Source organism: Culex pipiens, chromosome 1 (assembly GCF_016801865.2).
Source record: "Culex pipiens pallens isolate TS chromosome 1, TS_CPP_V2, whole genome shotgun sequence".
Taxonomy (NCBI): domain Eukaryota; kingdom Metazoa; phylum Arthropoda; class Insecta; order Diptera; family Culicidae; genus Culex; species Culex pipiens.
In genome coordinates this window covers 100877576-100897384 of record NC_068937.1, presented here as the reverse complement: position 1 = coordinate 100897384, position 19809 = coordinate 100877576, and the positions used below count along the sequence as shown (strand labels likewise).

The 19809-nt window shown below is 36.8% G+C and overlaps 1 protein-coding gene across 1 annotated transcript; it reads right to left on the bottom strand.

Annotated features, from left to right (window-relative positions):
- Positions 1–958: 958 nt before the first annotated feature.
- On the bottom strand, positions 959–19676 carry LOC120424782 (integrator complex subunit 5). Its single transcript, XM_039588984.2, has 4 exons — positions 19305–19676; positions 18630–19239; positions 9797–11592; positions 959–1639 (listed from the first exon to the last, which is right to left on the bottom strand). The coding sequence occupies exons 1-4, from the start codon at positions 19521–19523 to the stop codon at positions 1133–1135; spliced, it is 3132 nt and encodes a 1043-aa protein (XP_039444918.1). The 5' UTR covers positions 19524–19676; the 3' UTR covers positions 959–1132.
- Between the last annotated feature and the right edge of the window lie 133 nt (positions 19677–19809).

The window sequence follows — 19809 nt, the reverse complement described above, 5'->3', positions numbered from 1 at the left end:
CGTAGACAATCGCTAAGGAAGCGTTATTTTATTACGTAACGCAAAAAAATGATTTTAGACCCCCCCTCGTAACAAAATTTCCATGCAAATTTTAAAAAAAATGTATGGAGCGTAACACGGCCTCCGACCCCCCCCCCTCCCCACCAACTGCGTTACGTAATAAAAGAACGCTCCCTAATACCCTCCCCCCCTTAAAGTATCCACGTGGACAATGCATTGAGGGATTCGCTCAGCGGTCAAAATAGCTTGCACAAAAAATATAGCCTTTTTTTCGTTGATCGAACAATGTATACATACATCATTGGGAAGGAACAGTAGTGATTTTTTATTGCCATTTTCTCGGCCAAATGATGTTTGTGGTTTAAAATCGTAGAGAATAGGAAAAAACAAGAAATTTTGTAGGGGCCACATTTTTACTGTTCTTTTTAACAGTTTCTACAGAGCAGACCTTAAATTAGTCATTTTAAATTGAAAAAATGAACAAAAACAGAAAATCGTATCTACAGCAAAATCACCTCAATGGCGTATACATCATATCGCCGTAAAACGGCAGAATAGTATCCAAACTTTTAACGATGCCATAAATTGCATACACAGAAAATATATGTTTTTCCCTGTACACCATCAGTCTTCCTTGCTTTATAAATAAAAAAAAAGAAACAAGCTAAATACACCAAGCATAATGCAGCAACATTAAAACCGAAAAAAACTAAATAAAAAACAAAAGTTAAACTAGATAAGATGAATCAAAGTATATTAGGATGATGAAAAAAGAAAAAGTAAAATCTTTATAAGTATTCTTTATAAACATTTGTCAATGAAGATGAAATGCGCATAAAAAATGAATTGACAAAGCTAAAATATATAATGTCACAGTTGATGCAAGTGTGATTTATCCCTTAATCCGAAAAAGAAATCAGGACATTTCGGCATTTATATTAAAAAAACCCATTTCCTAGGAAAATCTTACGGTGCTTCTTAATTTGATTTTTTTGTTTCTTACAAAAAGTAGATTCTCGAGAAAACGAAAATAAAAGAAAGAGAAAACAATCAATAGTCCTATCTACAATTCTACAATCTTACACGTGTATAGAGAAAATGATAAACTTTTTAAACTCCGCTCCTACTACTGCTAATCCAACGTCACGACCGGTCCCAATATGACCGGTGGCCCTGGATTTCCCATCAAGTGTCCGTTTCCGTTCGCACCAACCATCCCCGGTCCCATCTGGCCATGATGTTGCTGCTGTGGCAGGTGCTGATGTGGATGCGGATGATGATGTTGCATGACCATCATGTTCCCGTTCCCGTTGGCCGCCGCCACCATCGGCTGAGGTTGACCACTTCCGCCCAACCCATTCACCATCACAATCTGCTGCTGCGGCGGCTGCTGCTGGTGGTGGTGCATCACCGTCGGATTGCGCAACTCCGGTCCGACAAACATCTGCTGGTAAAGGGTTCCCATCTTGGGCAGGCGCTTTTGCATCGTGTTCCGCAGTGGGTTCGTGTACTGGGGCGGGGGACGGGAACTGGCGGGGTCGCGCCAGTGGAAGCCGGTCGGATCGCACACGAAGAGGACGGGCGAGGGCACGTGGTCCTTCATGTAGTTCCAGACGCACTCCTTGAGCACGTAGACGATCTGCGGGAGGGAGGGAGGGAAAGAAGGTGTTGTTAAGGCTAGTATGCAGATGTCCGTATTCACATGAGTTTCTGGTGAACAATTTCCACATTTCACTTTTTCAAACAAATACAGTAGGTACTTGTTCGGTAACTGGGTTGAACGAAAAATTACAAGGGGACCACCGATGCATAATATTTTGCTGATGAAACTGAACTTGGGAGTTTAGGTGTTAATTGAGTCTTTAATTAAATAAAAGTTTGAAAAAAGTTTTGTTATTTATTGAACATGATTTATGCATCCATTAACCCCTCAGTCATTTCGGTTTGTTTTGGTTTTATGACGTTTGTCTGCTTTTTAACTGGACTACGGCCCAGTTATCGAGCGCCCAGTTACCGAACAACTACTTTCGTACTTAAAACCCCCAAAGCCAGTTTTGAAAAATCAGGTTCGCTATTTTTCTTATCAAAAAGTCTAATTTTAACAGCTTGTTCGTAAATCGTAAAATGTCAGATAAACCAAAATTTACATGACGCTTCATGGTTCATAGAAGTCTCAAAAATTCCGTAGATTTTATTGTTTTTTGAAACATTTAAATTTAAAATTTATTGTTCATTGTTGGTCTGAGTTATCGGACTTATAGTTTACAAGTGGCCTTTAAGTTTAAAACGAATTTTGAAACTTGATTTGCAAAAATACACTATTTTTAATTTTTTTCATTTTCTGATATGTTTTAGGGGACATCAAAAGCCAACTTTTCAGAAATTTATAGAATGGGCAAAAAATCTTTGACCGAGTTATGAATTTTTCAATCAATACTGATTTTTTCAAAAAAATTTAAATATTGGTCGCAAAAATTTTTCAACTTCATTTTTCGATGTAAAATCAATTTTTTTTTTTTGGGGAGGGTGATTTAGCCGCACATCGTTGATGTCGAAACCTCTAAACTGGGCCCTCGTCCTGTCACGTCCGTCAGTAGTCTTGTCGTACATTACAACTAGAATCAGATCTGCCAATGAATTAGTACACTTCGACCAAATAAACACTGACGCTGTATGGATCTGACTTTAGAATAAATGCACAGTTGTGTGTTATTCATAAGTCCAAAATGTTCAATTATTCATATAAGTCCAAATTTTCATTTGCGGATAACTACCTAACTTGAATTGAATACTAGATTTAAAGCAAGCTATCCGAAAGCTACTCTTATCTCAAATCCCCGACATTTTTTGATTAATAGCCAAAAAAAACGTTTCTTGTAAAACCTGTCTGGCTTCTTTTAAAAAAACTAAAAAAACGAATAACAGTTCATATTTTACAAGTCGTGAATTGAAATAGAGACGACCATTTGATCGTCAGAATTCCAGTAGATCCTCGATTCGCAACAATGGTCGATACAATCATAATCCGACAACCAACAGATCAACGAACTTAGTCCGATATCATTTCACTACTGATTGATCGAGACTCTATGGAAGTTTTGACAAATCAGAATGGTTTTTATGCTACTTGAATGAAAATCACCGATTCTGACAGAATTACTGAATTCACTATTACTAATTTTGTCCCTAAATAACTAAAAGCAAAGTATAAAAAGTTGATATTAAATTCCTAAATTCTACAAAAACTAAATTTTAAAAAACCCGCATCCTAACCTGACACCCACATTAAGATAGGGAAAAATCACATATGTACTGCCGTTTTACGGCGATATGATGTATAGGGGAGAGTGGGGAGACTTGATCCCAAGCCTGTATCTCGTCAGCATGTGGGTAAAACAATTAGCTTTGTTCTAGAAAGTTTTGCGAAATTGACTAAAACTCATTGTAGAAAACAAAGAAAAAAATATAAAATGTTTAGATTGAGTTACATACATTTTTCGAAGAAGTGCTGCAAAAAACTTCCAAGAGATCTTTTTTCTTTGTTTTGATAAGTATAGAAAACACTCAAAAATTATTCAAAAAATTTTTTTTTACACATGAATTGTTTGATAAACATATCAACACCAAAACCCTTACGAATTTGACGTAAAATTTATCGTCATACTATTTTTACAATCAATTGTTTAAAAAAGTGCGTTTAGGGAGACCTGATCCCTGCATTTTTACAGTCACTGGAATCAGCCTCAAGATTAAATAATTTGGCTGAGTTTTCGTACATAGTTTCCTTCAGTATAGTTGTACATAACTAACTGCAGTTTGAACCATTTTCAAATGTTTTGTAAACAAAAATTACCAGCTTTTGCAGGCCAAGTGCGAATGATTCTGATGATATCTCTTCAGTTGACGCTCAGGCGAGGAACATCCTGGAAGGAGCGTCACTGACTACGTCCGTAGTCCTGTTAGATCTTTCTTGATCAGGACAGTATAGCTCTGGTTCCTTGCAAGTGTCCTATTTTCTTACCTCCACGTTGGCTTGGTTTTCATGATGACCTAGCTGGTGGCCTGTGGAAACGGATCGTAAACCTTTGACCAGCGAGGGTCAGAGTCGAGACGGCTAGAAGAAAGGGGCGCGTCAATGTGGGAAAGGGAAGTAATTTGTGATTGTAGACGGTATTGTTTAGATTCGCAGTATGTTGAGTCAACTGCTGTGGATGTACCTGAACGTTGCAGAACGGGGTTTCCTCTCTCCTTTCCATTTCCAGCTACCATCTATCATCTGTTTATTTTGTTTCACTGATTTTCTTAAACGGCTTCTGTTTACTATCCTCCATTTGATTTCGATTTTACTTATTTGATTCTCTTATTTCTCAACGCTTTTCCACTCTATTTAACTAATTGATGCTGCTGCAACAAACTGTCTGCTTTCCCTTAATTTGGCAGCGATGTCAATTTTGTTTATCATGTGCCTTTTCTTTATTTATCTATTTCAATAATTTCTCATCTTCCCTGTAAATTGCCCTCAATACAATCTAAGCATGTTTGTTATCTCTATTTATTAACTATTGTTAATTTCTTTATCTTCTTCATAAATTACTATCTTTCTTTTACTATTGATTCTTTACATAGTATATTTCTTTCACTGTCCATTGTTTTGAATATTCACCTTTAACTTAAGCAAGTGAGGTTCGAGCCCTTACTCAATTTATGGAATGATTAAAGGATTAACACAAATTTACTATTGTACTTTTGAAAAACTTTTCTAAAATGCTTAGGACCAAAATATTGTAACAAAACACCACGACAAAAGAAATAGCAACAGATAAACACGATTCAACATTAGGGAAGATTTCAGGAGAAAACAATACACAGTAAATAACAATTAGTTTTTGAATTCAAACTAAAGATAAAACAGTTTTTGCTTTAATGAAAGTTGATAGGCACACTATAAATGGTTAGGCGCTTATACTTACATCAAACCCTACGTAATGTACCACCCCCGGCCGAGTTAAAATGCGTAACCGGAAAAGAAGGTGTGCATGCCTGGCACGAACACTCAAAGCGTGTTCTAGCGTGCTGCTCGTACTGACTCAGAGCAAGGGTAAGATGTAGGTGTAAGGGCAGTGCGTGTTCGTCGGGAACCTGGTGCATAAGATCGGTCAAGGCCCGTTCTTACACTGAAAATTGCGAATTGCGAATTGCGAAAAAATTACCAGCTTTTGTAAACATGCTCAATTTTGGCCTAAAAAAGAAAATTTTAAGTTTTTAAATATTTTACATGCTAGACTTGTTATATTTTGAACACAAACGTACAGGTTTAATGTGAAATTGCTGTATCTTATAGAAAATTAAAAGTTTAGATTAATAAGAAACATTTTGCTTAAGATTTCTTCAAAATGTTGAAAGGGGGATCAAATAACCCCCAACATTTTGAAAATGCCGGTTTAAAATATTTTTTTAAAACGCTTGGCATTATTCTAAGAGTTTATCTGATGAAATACCCTTATCAGCCAAACATAGTTGAATGTTTAAGCTTTCAATTCATGCAAAAAGATCATAGTTTTGTGAGAAATTGACAGAGTTATGTGCGATACAAAAAAAGGGGATCAAGTCTCCCTACTCTCCCCTACGCCATTTTGGACATTTTCAATTTTATTGCACAGTCTGATAAAGAATCTTAAAAGCTACCTCCTGACGAAAGAATTTTTCAAAAAACTGCTCTGGGGCCCATTTTATTAAGCAAACAAACTATGATGTATACGCCAATTTTACTCATCATGATGTATGTATACATTGAGAATTGATAGAAGTCAAATTCAATACTGTTTGAATGTTGATTTGAGGTTTTGGGACCAAATCAAGACAGGGCAATATTTTATTACATAATTTCGATTTAATTCTTAAGGGGACGTCTATTAGGCATCATCCATAAAGTACGTCACGATCTGAGGGAAGAGGGGGGTTTTGAGCAAGCGTGACGTTGCGTGTTAAAAGCGGAAATCGTGACAAAGGGGGGGGGGGGGGGGGTAAATTTTGGCTGATTTTAATGTGACGTACTTAATGGATGACACCTTATCCACATCCACGTAGACACTTTTTTGAAAATTCTAGACCCACCCACCTCCCTTGCGGACAATTGTTCATGCAAAAAATGTGTTTATAGAGCGTAGACAATCGCTAAGGGAGCGTTCTTTTATTACGTAACGCAAAAAATCGGATTTTAGACCCCCCCTCGTAAAAAAATTTCCATACAAATTTAAAAAAAATGTATGGAGCGTAACACGGCCTCCGACCCCCACCCCTTCCCCCCCAACTGCGTTACATAATATAAGAACGCTCCCTAATACCCTCTCCCCCTTTAAGTATCCACGTGGACAATGCATTACGGGATCCGCTCAGCTTTCAAAATAGCTGGCACAAAAAATAAAGCCAGCTTTGATCGAGCAATGTATACATACATCATTGGGCAGTAAAAGTAGTGATTTTTTATTGCTATTTTTTCGGCCAAATCTAGAGTTTTTTTTGATTAGGTCCTATAAACATATGAAAGACAATAGTTTATTGGTCCTTTTCAAAAAAAAACTCTGGAAATGATGTTTGTGGTTTAAAATCGTAGAGAATAGGAAAAAACAAGAAATTTTGTAGGGGCCACATTTTTATTGTACTTTTTAACAGTTTCTACAGAGCAGACCTTAAATTAGTCATTTTAAATTGAAAAAATGAACAAAAACAGAAAATCGTGTCTACAGCAAAATCACCTCAATGGCGTATACATCATATCGCCGTAAAACGGCAGTGTAGCGGTTCATTGTACAAATGTGATATTTCCACTATCGGAGAACCTCCTTGTCTCGATGACAGCTTACCGGCCATCGATTAAGCCCTGAGACTGCGTCAAAGTGGGTTCTCGTAGCATGAAGTGGTGTCCATGTGTAAAAATGGAAGCTTCAGCAATATACTGAACACTTCGATTTTAATTCCACATCGAATCAAATCATACTCTTTGCCAAACAAGCATCAAACCTATGACACTCATTATGACAAAGCCCAGGGATTTTTCGATGTAAAATCAAATTTGCAATCAAAAAGTACTTTAGTGAAATTTTGATAAAGTGCACCGTTTTCAAGTTATAGCCTTTTTAAGGTAACTTTTTTGAAAATAGTCGCAGTTTTTTCATTTTTTTTAAATTTGTGCTCATGTTTGCCCATTCTTGAAAAAATATTTTTGAAGAGCTGAGAAAATTCTCTATATTTTGCTTTTTTAAACTTTGTTGATACGACCCTTAGTTGCTGAGATATTGCCATGCAAAGATTTAAAAACAGAAAAAATTATGTTTTCTAAGTCTCACCAAAACAACCCACCATTTTCTAATGTCAATACCTCAGCAACTAATGGTTCGATTTTCAATGTTAAAATATGAAACATTCGTGAAATTTTCCGATCTTTTCGAAAACAATATTTGCACTTTTTTTTTAATCAAGACCATCATTTCAAAAGGGCCAAACATTCAATATAACGTCCTTTTGAAATATTTGGTTTGTTTATGTCACGGATTTGTGATTTGGTGAATGGAGATGAAAAATTCGTGTCAGCGTCGCCGATTATTGCGTCATGACATTTTCAGCACTGGGTTCAAGAAATATTTGGCATTTTGACATTTGACATTTTGGTGAGGACTTTGGTTAATCAATTACGAACTGTATTAAAATTTTTCAAATCCCTAGATTTATGAATTTTCAGATTTAGAATTTTCGATTTTTTAGATTTTTTAATTTAATTAAAACTTTCAATTTGTAAATATGTAATTTAGGACCTAATAACAATAATTTTATGAAGAAAAGAAATATGTAAATAAATAGAACTTTCAAATTTAATAGTTTTTGTTAAGTTTTTAATTATTTTTTTTTGCTTTTGAATACTCGCTTACTTTTTCAAAGGTCCTACATATCTATCGCTCTATCTTTTTTTTTTGAGTTTCATATGTTTATAGGAGCTTATTAAAAAAAAAGGCTAAATATGTACACAGGAAACCCATGGCGCCTTGGTTGTTTTGGAAAAGTAATCTAGAATTACAGTAACTGGGTGTTGTTTAACTGGGCGCTCGATAACTGGGCTGTAGCCCAGTTAAAAAGCAGACAAATGTCAAAAATCAATAACAAAGCAAAATAATCGAGGGGTTAGTGAATGCGGAAATCAATATCAACAAATAAAATCTCTTTTTAAGTTTGCATGAAGATTCATGTAAATTTTAAAGGTTATTTATAGGCTTTGCTATGGAAATATTGTTGAGTTACAATTATTATTATTTTTTGTTAAGAAAATGTAAAGCATTGATGTTACCCTCGTCATTATTCGATGAACCCAGTTAGCGAGCAGCATTCGCTTCATGTTCTCAGCCTAGTTACCGAACAAGTACTGTATAATTTGTAAAATTTTGTTTTTTTTTTATTTTTAAATTTCCGAATTTTAAAATTTTAGATTTTTTTTGGATTTTTCGGTTTTAAACCATTAAATTTTTGACTTCATAAGTTTTAGAATTTAATTTTTTTGTGAGTTTATGATTATTTACAATTTTTCAATTTCTAAATTTCTGAATTTCAAAAGTCGTGAATAAACAAATTTTATTTTTTTTTGGGATTTTAAAGTGTTTGAGCTTTGAATTTGTTTTTAACTGGTCAAAATTTACTGAAATTTGAGAAAGTTTTTTCAATTTACTGAAAATATCAGTAGAAGGCTTTCTAGTCAGACATTTACCAACACATGGCAGCTGGACGTTTGTTTGCATCAGATTTGCTATCTCTTTCTAAACAATATTTTTTTTTTCACTGGGTCTAGAAAGCTTTAGTGCAGATTTCAGTAAATTTAACTGCATTCCGTAATAAAAATTTGGTGTGTATGATCTTTGAATTTCTAACTTTCTTAACTTTTGGATTTAACCTGTTTGTAATTTTCAGTCGCATTCAAATAAGAAAATCCGTACCAGCCTTTTAAAATATTAATATAATTAATATTAATAATATTAATATAAATTTGAAAAAAGAAGTATAAAAGGCCATTGCAAATTTTAGTCAAGCCCCTAAAAAGATTGAGCAAAATGAAAATAGACAAAAAAAAAAGAAAAAATGTACAACATCGGTAAAGAAATGCTCGGTTACTAAATACATTTTTTATATCAATGTGAACAACAAAATTGAAAGAATAACTTGATTTATCCTTTTTTTATTGTTTTTTTTTTAATTACGTTACTAATTTTTAGTCGTTTATGATTCCGTTCATTACATTCCTAATAAAGTACCTTTTCAAAAGGTTCTTTGCGAGATTCCACAAGTTCGACACGGATTGCCATTTCGATGCCTCTGTGCTCTCTTGTACTAAGCTTGCTGGTTTTCCTATCTAGTTAGCATAGGATAGCACAGAGGCATCGATTTTATGAACGGGGGATTTTGAGCCTGTACCGTCAAACTGTTTTAAGTTTTCAATTATTCTTGTCGAAGAATTTTTCAACAAGCTTTAAAATTTCAATGAAAATGGAAGTATTTATACCAACTGCAAAGAAAAACGAATTTTAGTCAGGAAAATAATTAAATAAACATTTAAATTTAAAATTTCTTGGGGGTTTGTCGGTAATCAAGTGCTAATATCTTTAAGACCAGGTTGCCAACCTTCGAATACGAAAAAGTGTAAACTAACTCAAAAAGTTTAGGAGATTTTAAGAAATATTGATGAAAAAAGCTTTTTCAACAATACAACAAACGAAATTCTATTCAAAATATATCAATAACGCAAGTAAAAACTCACCTCCGCCGCATCCAGATGCGGCAGCACAATGTGCAGGTAGCTCAGCGGCGGCGGCAGCAGCTGACCCAGCGCCATCACCTCAAGCAGCTTCGTCGTCACGTACATCAGTTCCGTCCGGTGGCCGTCGACCATCGTCTCCGCCGACTTGGATCTCCACTGGTGCAGCACGGATGCCGCCAGGGCTCTCAGCAAAACTGAACTGTAACAGAGCGCGGGTCGGTAGCAGGCCACGAGACCGAGCAGTGACCACAGGATTGGGTTGTTACGGAACATCCGCCGGATCTGGAGGTCGCGTTCCATCGTCACTTTGGTGTACTCTTCGTCGGGCCAGGGCAGCCCGTTGTACATGACGTCGGGGGAGACGAGTTCGACCAGGAGGAGGGACATGAAGCTGAACCCGTCGATGGTGGCTTGTTGGTCGGGGTCTTGGCAGCAGGCCACGATGGCGCTGATTAGGCGGTTCTGCATTTCGGATTCGGGGCCGTCGGCGGACCGGACGGGTTGTTTGGGGCCTTGGCCGATGACGCCGGCGTGCAGGACTGTGGAGCGGGACGCGTTCATGGCGATGCCTTGCTTTTGGTTCAGTTTGATGAGGAGTTCGTCGGGTTTGCTGTACTCGACGGAGTCGCGTTCGGTTTCGAGGGAGCCAAACAGGTTGCCGTACAGGAAGAGGGCGCCTTCGAGGATTTCTCGGAGGGCTGACGTTCGGGCGGCCTTTCGCATGGCGCAGTGTCGCGACAGGAGTTGGTAGCAGCGGTGAAGGTTGGTGTCGTCGTCACCGTTGAGACGGGTTGCTGCTTGTTGAAGGCAGAGGAAGAAGTACTTGACGGTCAGCGCGGACAGTTTGAGGCACTCGGACATGTTCAGGACGGCCGACTTGGCGTTCAACTCCATGCAGTCGATCAGCTTGGCCAGCATGTGAATCTGGTCGAACGTTACGGGGGTCGCGATTTGCGATGTTCTGCTTCTACTAGTCCCCTCGCCGGTGTCAATCTGCTCCGTCCCGCCGTCCTCCCGTTTAATCCTTTTTATCTCCGGCTTAATCACCGCGTTCCCAAACGAAAACGTGCCCTGCCTCTGCAGCAGCGTGTTCTTCTGCTGGTTCATCAACATCTCCCAAATGGCCAGCATCTTACCCAGCAGCTCCTGCAGCACGACAACGCAGTTCGTCTTCTTCAAGTGCACATTGAATGAGTCCCGCTCCAACTTCACAATCTCCACCAGATTCCGCAACACCCAATAGTTCTCCCCGCCCCGCATCGGGTTCAACAACATCCGCTCCAACGCAATCTCAAAGCCCGGCTTAATCTTCGGCAACTCCGCCGACCCATGTGGACCGCCCAGCAACCGCACCAACGCGTTCAAGTGCAGTTTACCCGATCCCAACTCCCCGGAACTCCCGGCCAACAGCTGCGCAATCGACTGCTGCAAAAAGTGCGCCGACCTCAAACTGACCAGCAAAATCAACCTAACGCCACTCTGCTGAAGCAGCGCGCAATCGCTCAAACAAGCCCGCCACAGCAGTTCCTTGGCGGGTTCCTTCGTGGCGTCGTCCAGCAGCGGGCAGGACCGCTTCTCCAGCACCAGCGTTTCCAGCTCGACGAACAGCATCTCCAGCAGTTCCTGGCACCACGGGTAGCGATCGGCGAGGCGGGGCAGGGTTAGGAGAACCGGGATGGAGTGCTTTTTGACCTTCAGCAGCAGACCGGTGACGATGTGGACCACGTTGGTGATGTTGTAGTTGGCGGGCCAGAACTTGCACTGCGCGCGGAACAGTTGGAGGTGGGCGTCGGTGTCTGGAAGTTATTGAAAAAAAGATAGATATTTAAATATTAATTTAATTTTTTTTGTGATGAATTTTATAGTAATTATTCTCTAAAATTTGAAATTTCTTCGGGATTTTTCCTATACAAATAAAAATAATGTTACACTACAACATACAAATTTGGGAACTGTTCACACAAAACGACCGTGTGAATATTCAAAATTCTGTATCTTGAGAAGGGATTTTCTAATCGATTTGGTGTCTTCGGAAAGATTGTAAATAGGACATAAAAAAATAGGTACTACAAAAGAATTGGTACAGAAAAATATCCGATTGATTTTATTTGACTTTTTATCTTAAAATAAGCATTTTTATATTTTAGGAATATTTTGATGTGATTCGGGACTAAAAAAGGCATATTTTGCGCTAAAATTCAGGATGGTGCAAAATCTGGCCCCGACTTTATGCTTTTATTAATGGTGGTTTTTTGAAAAACAAATTGTGCAATATTTTAAAACAAAAAAAAAAATCACAAAATATATTTTAGGATCGTACGTACCTACATGCAATTGAAAATGATTTCACACATTTTTTAGTAAAGTAAGTGTGACATTTTCAGGTCCTAGGCATTAGAAAATCTGATTTTTAGAAAAAAAAATCAGTTTTTTTTTTACAATTTGAAAATACTTCATGAAGAAGAAGTAATCCTGCAGAAAATATTTCCGAAATGATGAAAAAAAAAATCTTTATTGGGCTTGGTTTATCGGACTTCTGGTTACTGAAGAAGATATTAGACTATGGAAAAACAAACAAACTCGCATTTTTTCACAGTTTGCCTGCTTTTGTTTGCAGAAACGTCAGCCTGCTTACATTTTGCTTTGTTGGCGAGTTTGCCTAACACGAAAAAGGTGCGAGTTTGTTTGTTTGCCATAGTCTAATACCACCTTGAGATACTGCATTTTAAAGATTAAATTTTGTGACAAATTAGTGAGTCCAACTGTCGGCCAGCGACTCTACTGAGGCAGGACCCAGGGATACGACTACTGCACCTGGACTGCCCTAACGACTTAACGGAAAAACTGGGCATCAAAAATTAAGAACTCAAAAGAAATCCAGAAATTTTAAACCTTAAGGAAATCAGAAATTCATAAAACTTTAAAATAACGATAAAAAACTTAACATTTCTGAAATTCTTTAAATTAGAAAAATGCAGAAAAAAAAAATAAATTTAAGTTTTTTAAAATTTATTTTTCAAAGTTTTTATAACTTTTTATATTTATTAGTTTAAAAAAAAAACATTTCTATACATCTGAAATTACAGAAATTCCAAAAATTCTTCAATTTTTTACATTTCTAAAATTCCAAACTATTCATGTAAATACTCCTAAAATCTCAAACTCTAACAAATTCTTAGACTATTATAATTCCTGAAAATCCAAACAATCAAGAAATTTCTAAATTTCCTAAAGTCTCTCAAATTCCTTGAACTGAAAAAAATCTTAAAATTCAGAAATTTCTCAAATTTTAAAAATCATTTTTTTTTTTCAAATTCCAAACAGTTTCGAAAATTCCTCAAATTTCTAAACAAAAAAACTAAAGTTCCATTTTTTTAAGTTTTAAATTTTCAGAGGTTTTCATTTTTTTTTTTATTTTTTAAATTTTCTTAGATTACGGAAATTGGGTCCTAAAATAAATCTTAGATTGTTGATATTATTGTTTACAGCGATAAAGCTTATTTTTCTGAGTACAATGACCCTTTGTACGACCACAAAGAGTTTAAAATGGATTTTTAAATCAATTTTGAAAAATTATCCTCGCGGTCCTTCTTGACAGAAAAGCTCCTACTTAATACTATTTAAATTCTATAAAACAAAAAAAAAACATAAATTTCTGAAATTCTAAAATTACAGAATTACATGAAACTGTAATAATTTCTAGATTTCCTATAATTCCTACATTTTTTGAAATAATTAATTCACTTGTAATTTTAATCAATCAATGTAATAAATTTTTATGTTTTTATATTTTCAAATTTAAAATTCCAGCTGTCAAAATGCTTATCCGCCCTTTTCTTGTGTTGCTCCAGATAAGATTCTAAGGAATTGGGTCCTAAAATTAAGCTTCAATAGCTGATATTATTGTCCACAACGATAAAAGCTTATTTTTCTGAGTAGAATGACCCTTTGTACGATCGCAGGGTGGCCACTCAAATCCCATTTTCAAACTCCCGACTTTTCCAGAAACTCAAATCATAGGCATTTCTTATCTACAGAATGATTTGAAACAAAAAACTCTATATAACAAAGTGAATATCATAAAAATATCTACATAAATTATAGCAAATCAAACTATTGACAATTTTCGTAAAATCAGAAAATTAATGAATTTGGTTCAGCTCTAGAGTTTTTTTTTTGAAAAGGTCCTATAAGCTATTGTGTTTCATATGTTTGTAGGAACTATTAAAAAAAAACTCTAGAGTTGGTTAAAAATTATTTTACAAAGTTCCGTTTTTGATTTTGTAAATTTTAATATTGGATTTTTTATCAATGTTTTAATTTTATTCAATGAAAAAATCAGTTTGGTAAGTTTCCATGTTTCACCTCTTATTTTACGCGAAATGTTTAAAGAGATAAATTCTTAAAACATATTTGTAATAACCTACACCAAAATTTATTGATTTTTTTTTGCAATTTCAATGTTTTTTTCATGTTTTCAAAACGAAAATTTCCATTTTTTCATTCAGAACGATCAACGATTGGATTTTATTCGATATTTAAGTTTTTCGATAACTAAAATCAAGCTTTATTTTAGTAAGTTACCCATACTCACAGAAAGTTCAAAGGAAACATTTGTAAAAAACGTTACTTAATCCACCTTTAGGTGGTTGGTGCCTTCCTCTCATTTATAGTGATTCCAACCCCCCTAAAGTGTCCACATGTTTATGGATCTCCCCTAACGTTCGCAGCACCTAAGATGTCCTAATAAAAATAAGTGATGAGTAAAAAAACAGACTACCTACAGACTTTTTGTCAAGATTATACAGACACGGCCTTTGAGGAAAATGGCATCCCTCTACACGGCTTTTTCGTGGCGATCAGACCCGACCAGTTGAGGTTATGTGAATTCAGACCATTTTTTAAACTGCTTGTTAATTAAGATAGGTAAGTCAGATCTTGAAAATTCTTACTCCACCTAAAAGGTCTTCTCATATGCTTTCTAAAAATATGTAAGATGTGAGGGTTTCATGAAAAAACCACCCTTTTTACCATAATTTTAATTTAATATGAAACAGTTTTTTTAACATAACTTTTTAAATACATGATAAAACTGCATGAATTTAAATAGCAACTAAGGGGACGTTAAGACGGATCGATTAAAACCATTCCGGCCAAAATCGGTTGAGCCTGTGACGAGATATTCCAGTGACATTGATTTGGTACACATGTCTACATACAGCCAAACACACAGACATTTGCTCAGCTGGTGATTCTGAGTCGATATGTACAAATGAAGGTAGGTCTAGGAGGTCTTATTAAAAAGTTCATTTTCCGAGTGATTTTATAGCCTTTCCTCAGTAAGGTGAGGAAGGCAAAAATTGGAAATAACTTTATGAATTTAGTTAAACAATTGAAAAAAATTACCACAAAAAAACCAAACTCCAAAGTCAAGTTTAAATCTTTTTTCAAACATTCAATAAATGTGACAAACTGAAACAAAATCATAACATTACGCTGGCCATAATCGTTAAAATTAAGCTCTATTTTTATATTAGTTTTTGATTAACTTTGTTGTTGTTTAAAGATAGATGTTAACTCTTGTTTGATATACAAAAATAGTAAAAAAAATATTTCATAAAAAAATCATGAATGTGTTAAATCAGGGGTGACCAAAGTATGGCCCGCGGGCCAAACGTGGCCCGCGAGGTGATATTTTGTGGCCCGCGGTCCCATTTTGAATGATCATGTAAAATGGCCCGTTGACCACTTGTAAAGTGATTTTATACTTTTTCAAAATTAAGGTTTATTTTAAACTTTACCTTTGAAATTGCAATAACGAAGCAGCAGCTACTAGAGAGCCTGGAGCTTATTAGAGAACGGACATCTTTAAATACTGAAACTGACACCACTACATGCACATCAGTCAAAATAGCTTGCAGCACTGCAATTGTCAAAGCACCTGCGTGACTCTTTTCAGATTCTATTTTGATCAGTCAATTGAACCAAAACAAACTGAGTTTAAACATAGTTTATGGTTGGTGTAAATCTAAAATAAGATGCTGCGTTTGCAAAATTTAAAAAAAAAATCCCACGAAGTTATTAGCGCCCGAAACTGACCATTTTTGAGCGGCATTAACACGCAACGACATAATGAGTTTACGAATCAAATCAAAATTAAAATTGAAAAAGAAAATTTAAATTGTTTTGTTTTCAATTTGTGTTTTGCACATTTTCGAATTAAATATAAATCACCCTAATTACAATACTTCCCATCGATTGAACGCCAACTGAAATTTTTTCTGCTCGATTGGTACCTCCGTTTGACAGTTCTCGTGCTTCGATTGGTACTTTTGTTTTGAGATGGCCGTTCTCTAATAAACTCCAGGCTCTCTAGCAGCTACGGGTAGACACCAATGCTTTGCTATTCTATGCTATTAATGTTTATTTTAAACTTTTATATGCAAATCTTTTTGAATTTTTGTTAATAAAAAAAACTTAAAAAATTTTATAATTAAAACAATTTCACACGTTTCAATGTGAGTGAAACTAGTAAATATCGTCAAAACTTTCATCAAACATTTTTGAAAATATTGAAAAAACGTTCAAGTTTGACTTAGGTAGAATTCTGTAATAGTTGCAAAAATATAAGTTTTCTTTATTGATTTGCAAGTCATAATGACCCTTTTATGAACTGACCCTCAAACTTACATTGCACTTCCTTCGGGATTCGAATTCATTACTGTTAGATAACGAATTTGATTGATTACCAACTGATTCAGGCAGACAAAATGTGGAAATCGAAGGATCAAGTTTGTTGCAAATATTTTACAAAGCTTTCGTCGATCAACCAACCCCTCCCCCCATCATTAAAAAATTGGCTCGAAAACCCAGGAGCAAAAATATATATTCAAAAAACTTCAAAACTTTTTTACGATTTTTTTTTTGAAAATGATGATTGCAGTTTAACTATACCGAAGCTTAAAACATTTTCTTATTTTTTTTTCATTCAAACGTTGAAATTCTGGCTCTCAACGATTTTTACTTAGCCACACTTAACTAATAGATAAAATTACGCATTTAGAAATTAAACCTTTCAAATTAAAATAACGTAATTATTTTTTTTAATAACCTTTTTTGTAAATTTGGCCCGCAAGCTCATTTGAGCCTCAAATCTGGCCCGGCCTAGAAAAACTTTGAGCACCCCTGTGTTAAATGCATCCAATATTTATTAGAAATTTTGATGTCTTAAATAACCGCTTCATTCTGAAAAAAGATTGAAATAGTTAAAGAAACCTTAATTTAATGTAAGTTCCTAAGAAAGAACTAAGTGAATTGAAATTGAAAATTATACTAAATATTAAAATAATTTTTAAGATTTAAAAAATAAATTTTAAAAGAGTATGTTTGGGATTCCCGACTTTTCCCGACATTTTGACAAAAAAAAAACACAAATTCCCGCCTTTTTCCCGTTTTTCTGCGAGTTTTAGCGAATTTCGACTTTTTCCCCACTTTCCAGATTTTTAAATCTATTTAAAAAAATAACTTCTCGGCCTTTCTTGGCGGAAAATGTCCTACTTGACAGCTCGTTCCAAGGGGACCATAGTTGATCCATCGAAAAAAATCTAGAGTTTTTTTTGATTAGGTCCTATAAATATATGAAAGACAATAGTTTATTGGTCCTTTTCAAAAAAAACTCTGGAAATGTTGTCTTGTCAATTAAATTGGGTACTAAAGCCTTATGTAAATTTTTATGTACAACGGTAAAAAACACGATTAAAAACCATTTCTGATCACTTTTTTTTTCATTTTAATGCAAAAAAAAATTGACAAGACAACATTTTTTCGATGGATCAACTATGGTCCCCTTTGAACGAGCTGTCAAGTAGGAGCTTTTCTGTCAAGAAGGACCGCGAGGTTAATTTTTCAAAATTGATTTAAAAATCCATTTTAAACTCTTTGTGGTCGTACAAAGGGTCATTGTACTCAGAAAAATAAGCTTTATCGCTTTAAACAATAATACAGTGGAATCTCTGGCTGTCGATATTCTCGATATCAATATTGCTCCAGCTGTCAATAAATTTTTCAGTCCCTTCAAATAGATTGCTTTGATTTGTCGTTCTATAATTTGATAACTCCCGCTCTCGACGGTCCCTTCAATATCGACAACGAGAGAGTCCACTGTATCAGCAATCTAAGATTCATTTTAGGACCCAATTTATACATCAAAATAAAAAAAAAGTGATCAGAAATGGTTTTTGAGCGTTGTTTTTTTTTTAATTGGCATACTGCCGTTCTACGCATAATTGTCCCATGTTCAAAATAGTGCAACTGAGAAAAACGCGATTGAAATTTTTCGTCCGTTTTTTGTGTTTCTACGCATAATTGTCCCGTAGGTCCCCTATGCACCCCATAAGTCCCTAATCATCCCAGTGAGCAGTTTATCACTCTTATTTGTAATCCTTTTGCTACACAAAAGGTAAACAAGACACAATACTTCAGTAAACTGATAATTTCGTGAAAGAAAATACTTGGTGGGACAATTATGCGTAGAAGTGTAACGATGGGACAAACAGACTTGGTGTTGTTTTCAATGAGTTTCCGAACAAAGTACTAGATTTTATGTGTTTTTCGAAAACTAAACGTCAAACTAAACCTAAAAATGAAAAAAAAAGTCAGAATCGACCAAAACTGACATGGGACAATTATGCGTAGAACGGCAGCATAGGGCTTTAGGACCCTATTCTCAGTTTGTTTGCATCTTAGGATTTCACCCATATGAGAAGTTATTATCAAAGGGATTTTTAAAACACACAATTCAATCATTTAAAGAACAAAAACCGGTTCTACTCACGATGCTCCAAAAACACCGCCGCCAGCGACTGCGCCAACACCTCCGAGTTCTTCGACAGGTGCAACAGGTACGGCACAGTCAGCTTATTCCCGGCCGCCTCCCGTTCAATAATGTCCCGCAGCGCCCTCCTCAAATGCTCCTCATTTGCCGCCGCCAAATAGCTCAACACTTCCACTTCGGAATCCACCTGGTCGTACTCGCCGGTAAAGCGCTTCAGCCCACATCCCAACATGCGCGCGATAACCCGCGCCGGGAAACATCCGCCCAGTCGGGCTACGACCCAGTCGAAGTAGGGGGAATATTGGGCGAAAGTGTTGAGGAGCCCAGCGATGCAGTTGTCTACTTCGGCTTCTTCCAACTTGGAGAAGCACAGGGCGGTCAGGCCAACGAGACAGCGGATCGCCTGACAGCCGAGCCACAAATTGCAGGACGTCCGGATGTCCAGCGGACGGCGGCGACTGTTTTTGTCGCAGATTTCTCCCAGCAGACGCAGACTCCACGAGGAGATTAATGGAGACCACGCCGGAGGTCCGTTCGTGACGAGTCGCTCTAGCGCTTCGTGAATTCCCTGGATCGTGTCATCCTCGGCGGAAGCATCCGGGTTATTTTTCTACAAAAAAAAAAGCACCAATCAATCCCCCCAGGAATCCACCCCGAACAAATCGCGCCACTCACCTCGACATTGCTGAGGTAGCTCTTCACCGCGCCGTTGAACACCAGCGAAAAGTACTCAAAGACGGCGTCCCGCGTCGACGGCAGGTCCTCCAGCAGGTGCAGCGCGCACTTGACCAGGGCCGTGGCCGCGGCCGAATCTTTGAGCGGGACGCCCTTGTACAGCAGCGAAACGCTGCTCACAAAGTACTGCAGCTCGGCGAGGACCGGTTGCTTGATCATCGTTTTGGCCGCGTGTCTTTCGTGAAATCAGAAAAACCTCCGGAGAAACCCGCGCGAAAAACCGTAAAAATTCCAGCGATTTTTGTGGTTCCGATTCGGACGGCGACGCGAGTGACAGTTCGATTGGTGGCAGGGCGTTTTGTTGACGTGCGTGCATCAACGCGAGCTTGACGTTTCTCCGCTGATTCGCGTGTTGGTGTCCGGGGCATGGGCGTGTAAGAACTAGGAAAAAAGAGGGGGATAAAAAGGGGAAAAATGTGGGCGAGGGGTGATTCATGGAGTTGAC

Bases quoted from the DNA above. Each gene is read 5' to 3' on its own strand.
- LOC120424782 (XM_039588984.2), bottom strand. From the start codon at position 19,523: ATGATCAAGCAACCGGTCCTCGCCGAGCTGCAGTACTTTGTGAGCAGC. The intron at 19,240-19,304 runs GTGAGTGGCGCG...TTTTTTTTGTAG, and splicing joins GCTACCTCAGCAATGTCGAG to AAAAATAACCCGGATGCTTC. The intron at 1,640-9,796 runs GTGAGTTTTTAC...TCCCTCCCGCAG, and splicing joins CGCATCTGGATGCGGCGGAG to ATCGTCTACGTGCTCAAGGA.